The sequence below is a fragment of the Monodon monoceros genome, unplaced genomic scaffold (genome assembly GCF_005190385.1).
Source record: "Monodon monoceros isolate NGI ecotype Baffin Bay Population unplaced genomic scaffold, NGI_Narwhal_1 Super_Scaffold_8, whole genome shotgun sequence".
Taxonomy (NCBI): Eukaryota; Metazoa; Chordata; class Mammalia; order Artiodactyla; family Monodontidae; genus Monodon; species Monodon monoceros.
This window is the reverse complement of record NW_021703785.1, coordinates 31,506,433-31,516,508: the sequence shown is the minus strand read 5'-3', so window position 1 is coordinate 31,516,508 and position 10,076 is coordinate 31,506,433. Positions and strand designations below refer to the sequence as shown.

General features: G+C 39.6%; 1 protein-coding gene across 8 annotated transcripts in view; it reads right to left on the bottom strand.

Moving 5' to 3' along the window:
* Positions 1-359: 359 nt before the first annotated feature.
* The window catches only part of KLF12 (Kruppel like factor 12), a 445,831-nt gene continuing 436,114 nt past the window's right edge, over positions 360-10,076 (bottom strand). For 4 of the 8 annotated variants that reach the window (XM_029210576.1, XM_029210582.1, XM_029210581.1 and 1 more), the window contains one exon: positions 360-9,157. In XM_029210576.1, coding sequence (XP_029066409.1) covers positions 8,976-9,157 — 182 coding nt within the window. In that variant the 3' untranslated portion in view covers positions 360-8,975. The remainder of the gene's footprint in view (positions 9,158-10,076) is intronic. The other 4 variants (XM_029210579.1, XM_029210575.1, XM_029210578.1 and 1 more) reach the window with 1 other exon arrangement.

Sequence of the window (10,076 nt, the reverse complement as noted above, 5' to 3'; positions counted from 1 at the left end):
GTAAACGAAAGGATGTTTTTTGTATTTTTACACAGCTCTTGTAATCCAATCACCATGTATAATGAGCTAAGTGTCAAGGAAAAGGAAAAAGATGCCTGCTTGATTTGGTCAAAGATGATATTTTTCTTTATTCTCATGTGTTTTTTCAAATACCACCAAGAGATTTATTCAAAAGAAGATGACGTTTGAATTGAATCCCACACACCAAGAGCAACGTCTAGACTACTACTAATTATAACTAAGTCATTTTAAGTGGCAGGTGGGTATCTTAAACGTGGTCTGTTCTCATCGTTTCACAACACAAAGTTCTGAGTACATTCTTCTATGGACAAACATGAATTTGCTGGTTTCTCTCTCTCTTTTTTTTTTTTTAAATGAGCATGTTATGATACACATAATTGCATTATGATACAGGATGACATAATACAGAAGACGATGTTTTCAAGCTGGTTTTGTAAGTAGTTATCTCACATCCACGGGGAGTTGGTTTGCCACGTGATGCAATGTGTCCCACACAGACATGAACAAAACAATACAGCCACCATTCCATGGGTCGGGGGCGGTGATGGTAATTATTTAAAATGAAGTTTTAAACACAACAAAGTGTGGACAGACAAGTTGATAGGAAAGAGCCTTGAATATAGGCACCAGTGCCCCAGTTCAACAATACCCATCCAATGTAATCAAGTCTGAGGGACGAAATATATCCTGTAGTCTGGATGTAATTACAAAATTCTGTTATGGAAAAACTAGCGGGGCAAACACAAGTAGGACAAAAGCATTTCCTATAATGTTTTATGCTATAGCTTAGGAGTATGAAATTAGCAGAAAGGGAAGATGTTGGTATATCCCTAAAATACCCTACTTTTTGATTACTTGAGCATTTTGACTAGAATTTGACCCAAATTCTACCCTCCTCTTCACCCTTACTTGGAAAAAGCAAGATATAATAATTCATACAAGGAGTCCATTCATTGGTTCTTGCTTTGCACGAAGGGCAGACTGTTGCCTCAAACATTTAAAATTTCTAGAGAAGTAATCCAGAAAGAAAAAGTACCGATGTGACTATTTTCACTATTCACCTCTTTTCAACTCACTTAGAGTTGTGGTTTTTGTTGTTGAGAAATTATTGCTTGTGAAACCCAATTCACTGAGGAGAAAGCCCCTTTCTGCAGTGGGTTGTGTGCACATGGAACACTTGCTGTCAGCATGGAAGGGAATTTGCTTATACAGGTTTTATCTCTTCCCTCAGCCAAGTAACATGGAAAACGATCATAATTCAGGAGATTCATTTTCAGAAAAAGAAATACCATGAGAAATGACATTCTCTTAATGTTTTCTAAAAGTCCATTAGTATTTCCATAAATCAATACTGTCAGAGACCTTGTTCTACATAGAAAAGGGGGGTCGGGGTCATTTCTCTGAGGTTGGACAGCTTCCTACGTAAAATTCAATTAACCTAACAACAATACTAAAAACAAATTACTTATAAGGCTACTGAAAACATTCCAAGGTGGTCCTGTTAGGTGAGAAATCTGAAAAGGAATTGTCCGTTCTCTCTTCTTGATCATCTGAATGTTCAAGATGGTCTCCCCATTCACCACCGCCAAGAGTGGGCTCTGTTATTAACGACTAGCTCCATGGAGGTGAACATTTCAAATGTAACTTAAACATACTCTAGAAGGTCTATACAGGTGGAAAGCCTTCTAGTAAACCTACAAAGAAATATGCAGAATCGAGAAAACCTGCTCTGTCGAAAATGCTACAAAGTAGGGAAGAGTTTTAATGATTTTGGATCTCCAGGCCAAACATTTTAAGAGGCAAGTGACAAGTTCAGGGAGACAGCTGGCTGGTGCTGTTTGTTTGTAATAATCCTCCATGTGTGACTTTCCAGGAGAAGACTGATTTCAAATATTATGTACCACGGTTAAGTCACGTGCTGTATCATGTCCCTATATCTTATTCGGAAAACAGATGATACACATTCATAATAAAACTACTTAAGGGGCTTCCCTGGTGGCGCAGTGGTTGAGAGTCCACCTGCCGATGCAGGGGACACGGGTTCGTGCCCCGGTCCGGGAAGATCCCACATGCCGTGGAGCGGCTGGGCCCGTGAGCCATGGCCGCTGAGCCTGCGCTCCGCAACGGGAGAGGGCACAGCAGTGAGAGGCCCGCGTACCGCAAAACAACAACAACAACAACAACAAAAAACTACTTAAGAGTTAGATATGGAAAGGTGGCTTCTGGGAACACACGTGCTGTGGCGCACTGGGAAGAATACAGGCTTCAGAGCCAGAGAGAGGTAATGTCACATTCCCACTCTGTCGCTCACTATTTCTGTTTGTGGACAACTCAGCCACCCATAAAATCTGGTACTGTTGTACAGATCAGAGGTAACATGTCTAAATATTGCCTGGTATAGTGCTTGGCACGTAGTAAGGGTTTACTAAAGAACAGCTATTATTTTCATGGTTTGCTAAACTTTTGACCTTTCAAGTTCTTTTAGTTCTTTCAGACAACTTGCAGAAAACAGCCCAGTCAGAAGACTTGCCTTCAGTGAGATTATGGAACCCAGCAGCTTTCCTTTGACACTTAAATGGTTATTTTATACCCTATCCTGGCATATTTCCTTCTTTCCCTTTTTTTCTGAAATGCAGAGGAGGAAACGGGAGATGGTTTTCTAGGCCTATGATCTGGTTCTGGAGAACACTGTCCATCGTGGAGGTCTTCACTGTCTAAAGCCTGAGTGTTTAATCACAATTATACTTTTAAAATTGCTCTTACCAAATGTTTGGCTCTGAAAGAATATGATTTTACTGATAGCTTGTTTGGGTGGATTTGTGCTCTGAGATGGTAAGGCTGGTGAATTTCCAGGGCTCTTGTCTATTCATATCATCTACTCATATATTTCTGTTCATGACTCCACTTTTAGCAGTGAAATAATGATAGGAAAATATTGTGAAGTTCTGAATGTAAATCTGGTCATTTCCAGGACTAACTGTAAAGCTTAGTCAAAGACTAGGCCTACTAAATGTGTCATACCTTTGTAGGCTTTTTGGGGAGAAATGATTGTGTCAGTATTCACTCCAAAATGGTTCTTAGATGATAACAGGAAATATTAGGGGAAAAGGATATGAAGAAATGTAAAGATGGATTTGTGCAGTTGATATCAGTGAATAAAATAAAGGAAAACAAACAAACAAATATCTCTAGTGTTTTGTTCTAAATAAACTGGCTTTTCTTAACCGAGCAAAACTTTTTGAGCCACACACAAGTGCTTCATAAGATTGGGGCAAATCACAGTGAAGTTTTCCTCTCAAAATTATAAATGCCGTGTGCCAGGGTATATATTGGAGATAATCATAAAGTTCAGACTTGCATTCTTACATTCTGTAGTTAAGAAAGATTAAATTAAGAAATGCTAACATAAACAAGATTAGGTATATTTAAAACACACCAAATAATTTTTGAGGGGGTATATGAACAGATTCAATTTACTGTGTGCATATATTTACTCTGTGTGCATGTGTTTAGCAAAGGTGGAGGAAAAACCCAGTCTGATGAAGAATTATTGCTGTGTAAAAGTATAGGAATATCTCATTGGTCATAATGTTTATTGACAGGCACTTTCAGCTTTTAATTCATGTCTGAAAATTGGCATTAGCTTATTCCTATTGCCAGCACAGATTCATTTCACATGTGGCCATATCCATAGCACTCATCTTGTCAACAGGTAGCTACTGCTAAAAGTATTCCCTCTGGGATTCAACAAGAATAAACACCTGTAGAGGGTGCTTGTTTCTTTTGATAGAGAACTACTTCATGGAGGAGGAAAGTAACTGAGAAAAGAGAATAATTGCTAGGTGCTTCTATTTTAGCACAAGTAAAATCCTTTGCAGCTGTTTTTCTCTTTTCAGGCAAAGACATTTTGAGTTTGGAATCAGTTGGCTGCAACTTAAAATGACTTCATTGCGTTCTAAACCATCCTGGCTAAATCGAGACAAGTGGCCACTCCATTTTGTCAGGAAGCACAAGGGCTGTGCTCTGACAGAGCAGAACAGAGTCCCCATGGCAATATCACTAATCGTGTGTAAGATACACAAGGCATATCTGAACAAGTTTTTTTTTTTTTATTGTGATGAAAACTAGAAGCTCTTTTTCCCAACATACTTCATCAAACTATTTACAACCTCTGTAAAATTTGTGAGTTTGAAAATACTTTTTCCACTATCACACATGTCACGAATACAGTAAAATATCTTCACTCTATTTCTTTAAGATGCAGTATCCTCCTGTTTCATTTTCTTACGCAAATCTGTATTTCTATTGCAGTTGCACAGTATTTAGCATATTTAAAGTACCAATGGACATGGGTTGCTAAACAGACATTATTCTATAATGAAACTGTGAAAATATAGCATTTTAAACTTTTATGTACACTTCTTAACTATAAAATGCAGGCAAAGTCATATATAGCATTATAAGCTGATTCCCTAGTAAGGTAAATAACTTACATTTCTAGACAGCATGGATTATTACAAATTCATTCTTTTAAAAAAGTTCTCTGTTGATATTTATTAGCCCCCTGGCTGCTGCATATACAGGTGTGTACACAGGTGTGCATCTGTCGGGGGGGGGGGGCCTGTACAGGTTAAGTGGAAGGCAGTGTGGAGATAAGGAGAAATGCGATATGGAAGACACATGGCTTACCAAACCCCTTTTCTAAACGAAACCAAATCAAGTTGAAAGATTTTTTTCACGAGATGCACTACCTCAGAAAAGTGGAAGGCAGAGACCTGATCAGTGAAGTTGCAGAATACATTTACCTCCTAAATTTATAGGCATTAATTAGTAAGGAGCAAAATCTGAGATTGGATTATGGACTAGGTGTATTAAGGCTTCCTGGGCCTATTATGATTCATAAGAGTTATCTCACGTTCAATCCTTTACACAAAGATTGTAACTCAACGTATAATGAATGCTGGTATTCTTAACACTGCTTGAATTCTGTCAATCCTTACCGTAAATGTTAAGACACCTTTATAACAATATCATGGCTACATTTCTAAGCAGTTGTAACAATGTAACAAAGGCGTATTAATACATTTGAAGGCCTCACCTCACCAGATTTATTCAATTGCAGCTTTGATAAGTATAATAAAGTACAGAATAAGGAATACTGCATCTTTATCCATATACATGTTATCATTCTGATGAACTGATTTCAAAGTGCAGAATTATATGTTTAAAACACAAATAGCAATTTGAAGTTAAAACAACTGTATAAAAATGAACACAATCTTTGTATAAGCTATTCCAAATTTCAACCATTATGAGAAGGGCCTTTTCAATCATCTAGAACTGGCATTTGTAAACACTGTAGCATTTTGCAAGTTTTTCCCCCATGACATTCCTCTTCCTATTTTCCACTTAAACTTTAAAGTGAATAAAAAGTGCTCTTTTTTAAAAAAAATGTGGTTTATGTTATTGTTATTCAACTGCCTTTGAAAATAAATGTCCTATAGTGTTTTGTAAAAGTAATGCCAGGCAACAGTATAAACTTTATGGTAAAGCCATTAGCAATTTCAGTCTAAATGCCTTAATAGAACTTAAGACAAGTTATCAAGCAGGCTTCTCAAAGTCCACACGCAATTGATGGGATGGGGCTGGAAGTGGATGTGGAAGTGTGAATCTTTTCCCAAACAACCTAAGATCAGGATACAAGGAGGGAATCTATTGAAACCTCAAAGTCTGTACCTCTTAACTTTTCAAATAACCTTAACTTCCTTGAAATCAATCTCTAAAATGCAAAGAGACAGGTCAACTGTAGCTTCTCAAGCCATTGCAGCTACCTGTGTCTAAGTTCCCAAACATGCACATACGCCCAGCTGCAAACTGAATAGCTTCAAATTTGAAACCAAAGAATGCTTCTAGTTAGAGAACAACTGAGAAGTCCTTTGGATTCTACTCCTTTTCTGTTGTTAATCATCTACTGTGCTTTTAAAAAGAGTCTAGAATGGACATAAGATAAAATAGAGTAGGCTTTTCTATGCCTGAAGATATTCTTACTTAAAAATGTAATTCCTTCTCTCCCAAACTACCTTCTTTTCCACAGGGAAACACTTGTAGAAAATTCACCAAGGAGAATTTGTTGTGTCCCAAGACAAGCCCCAGGTAAATTTCAGTCCTGCGACTAGATCAGCAACTCATTCACTATTTGTGCTTGGATCCCTCCTTAGAAGTATCAATACATCAAAGGGGGGAAATGGCATAATGCTGACAGGTTCTATCAGTAAAATTACTGTCTCAGTTGGGTTGCCACTTTCAGGGGGTGGGCAGACAAGCTCACGTCCCTGAATTTTTCCTATGTTATTACAGAGGAGCAGCTCATTTCGTTCTGTGCTAAATTTAAATCGAGCTGTCACTCAGGAGGCTCCCACTGCCTGTCAGTTCTATGAATTCTAAAAACCATTTCTACCTGTAACGCTCTCAAGATCTCTCAGCAGAGAACAGGATTGGCCCTTCTTACAAGAGCAGGCAGAGTCAAATCAAGTCTGCCCTTCACCTCAGTGATTCACCTACTATCTGCCAACTTGGTTCCAGGACTAGCATAGAGGGCTTCGCAGCTGTGTTCACCATGCTCTGTGTTCGTCATGCTGTGTTCTTTGCCACTGGCCAGTAACCGACACTGGCCTTTCTATTCAAAATAGTCACAGGCAATGAGAAGTAGGAGTTGCATACAGTACAGATAAAAAACTTTCCAGTTGGTAAAAAACCCCACAAAAGCCCAGTGCTTGGTGGGTAGTACACTGTCGTAGCTAAAGAAGCTATTTATCCATAGAATTGCAGCCCTTGTTGGAGGGAAACTGCCAATGAATTTTTCAGACCTGGCAGGAAATGTAGAGCACATACTTTTGAAGGTAGAATTTGACCTGAAAATCATTATGCTGTTGCTTGAACATGAAAAAAAAAAAAAAAAATCCTCTTAATGCCATCCAACACAAATCATCCTTTTTCAATGTTTATAGTTTTTGCTTCACCAAAATAAGATTATCTGAATTAGAAGATAATCCTAAAAAGGATAATTCTAGAACCAGAAATTATTTCAGAATGTTCACACCTTTAAAAATGAGCTAGTAATATTGTGAGGTTGATTTGTGCAATTCTCCAAATCAAGTGTTTGTAATTAAAATATATTGCAAAGGTCTATGCTGGCAACTTCTTATACCTAAGCTATAAAAAAAAAATCTTAATAATAACAACAACAACAACGACAAAAAAAAAACCTCACCGAGCCCCTTAGCCACAGAAAGCTGAAAAAACCCAGCTTTTAGTGGGGAAAAAATGATAATTTTTCTGAAAGAATGCTCATTGGTGATGTATTGCTTTGTTTACTATAGACTTTGCTAGTTGCAAAAAAGGCTCATAATTTTTGGGGGCTGACGGGACTATAATTTCCTCTCACCCTCAGCACAGGATGAGTGGGTTCAATACCCCTGCAGATGCCATTGCAGAACCACTGGGTGCTAATACAGTTTAGAAAATGAAATCTGTAGACAAGAACCTATTGGAGAGTCACTTATCCTTGGCTCTCCAAGGGAGGAAACTAGCACCGTGTCAGGCTTTCCTTGGGGAGCATTCCTTTCCCACTGACTTGGTTCCAAGAACTGACCCATTCACCCAAGAGTTAATTCCCTGCTATGCCTCCGTGGCCTTTCTAGTCACCAAATAACTGTTTTCAAACAAGAAAAGGGGGAGCATAATCTTTAATTGTGGTACTCAACCAAGGAGGACAACAAACAGCAGAAAGATTACCTCAGTGCTGCAAATGTAACCAAGACCTCTAAAATGCTGGGGTGTTTTTTACAATCCCTTTAGTAAGTATGAAAATTGGTAACATGAGTCCTCAGTGAAGTTATTGTAGGCAAGTCCTTTTATTCGTTATTGCTTTTCTCCTCAAGAGGCGCATTATTTCCATCTCTGCTTTGTCTGATTTTTTCATGTTCACTGACTGCCTGGTCAGCCCCACCTCTTACCTTGGTGCCAGTGTGTCTAAGAAAGTTTCCCCCCTCCCCCCGATTCCTTGTAATCAAATACTAGGGGCAGGAAGAGATGATGCCTAGGTGACAGAACACTGCAATTTGAAGTGGGGCAGTAGTTTTTTTAGACAGGCTCTTCCTATTCAACTACAGAACAGCTCTGTGCCCGTCCATGCCAGGGCAGACACCAGGACTAGACTCCAACTGAAATGTCGCTGCCCCTCTGCTCGAACAGATGAACAAAACAGAAGCAGAACAAAACAAAAACGATCAACAACAAACAAATGAAAGAATCAATGTTGGTTTTCTCCAGGGCATGGATGGCATAATGACAAGTTGCGGGTGATATCTAGTGGCTGCCATCACTATTGCAAAGGGCTGCCTGAGCGCTCCTTTCTTTTCAGGTAATGGAACCTCTCCAACAGCTTCTTCTTTTCTACTTTCAGGCTGCTTGCTGGTAACAGATTGGAAGTGGGTTCTATCTTACTTAGACAGTAACTCAAACTTGTAAAAACGGGTTCAGGGGTGGGATGATGGGAGAATAATTCAAATTTACAAGGTCTTGCTCTAGCCATCAATTTGTGGTAGATGACCTTTAAAGTATCAATAACAAAACGTCCGACAGCTCAGAAAATGTACAAACTACAAACATCTTGAAATGGCAGAGGACACAGCACGGAAAACAATGCCTGTCTCTTCAGCATTTGTGTCACCGATCTCCCAGGCCAGCATGAAGTTGTTTCTCGTGTAGTCATGATGGGGGTTACCTTCAGACCGAAAGGAGAAGTGTTACTACTTCTTTTTCCTGCTCTGCTTTCAGACATCGTGGGATGGTGATGCCCTTTTGCGTTAACACTGTGAAGGGGATTCAGCCCTGCTGAATTGGGTGCCGCTAAGAGATCCAGCTCTTACACTCAGCTGGACAGACAGCCTTCCTCACACCAGCATATGCCTCCGGCGGTGCAGTGCCAAGTGATCTGACCGGGAAAAGCTGCGATCACAGTCTGCGCACTTGAATGGCTTCACTCCCGTGTGTTTGCGGTAATGCCTCGTCAGTTCATCCGAACGAGCGAATTTCCAGGTGCAGCCTTCCCAGGTACACTTGTAGGGTTTCTCTCCTGGAAGAAACAAGGCGACACACACTTTGGTGCTCCATCATTTCTCCAGAAAAACCATCCCAACGTGATATTTGGGGAAATGACTGTTCTCAACGGATTTTCCATTTGGTAATCCTTTGGTTGGGAAACCTAATCACCCCACCAGCTGGTGTTGGGTCAGACAGGTGGCGGTTCAATTTCGTCTCTCTTGCTGTGACACTGGGCAGGTTAGTTAAAACTTGCATCCTCAGTTATGGGTAAGTTACTTTGCAGTCAAAATATCAGAAGGTATAGACCGATTGCTACTGGATGTAATCACCATGGTAGACTGGAAAGGCGTGTCAGGGAGCTCTACCTAGGTTGACTGACTCCAGGGCTAAAACTCACAAAGAACTATAAAGGGTAGTGATTTATATGTTTTGTTGCAATATTCCTTCAAACAGTGTATCACTTAGATGTTTAAAGGTTATTTTAGGGTACAATGTCCTTTTATCAGTCACACAAAATTTCATTAAAAGGTAAGCACTCTACCACCCCCAGAAATTAGGTATTAAGTACTTATTATTTATAAACATCTACTGTTTGTTTGTCTACTGGGAAAGAATCCTAGGTACCTTAATAGTGCAAGTTTCAACATCTTCTTCAGTGACTTAAGAATTAGGGCAAGCCCTAAGGAATCATCAAGTTGGTCCTAGTGTTGAAACCCACAGTAAAAAACAGTCTGAAGAAGTACGTAATTTGACCAGATCCCTCAGTCAACTCGTAAGGACAGTAAAATATGCAAAGGCTTTGCTGGGAAAAGATATGCTATCCATTGTCCAAAAGAGCTCCCTGGGGGAATGGGACAATAGTTGACCTAGGTGTGCTTTTTCCTGGCTCTCATTCAGAATGGAAGCGCTGTCCTCATGCAACCCCACAAGAACTGATCTCTCCTCTGCCG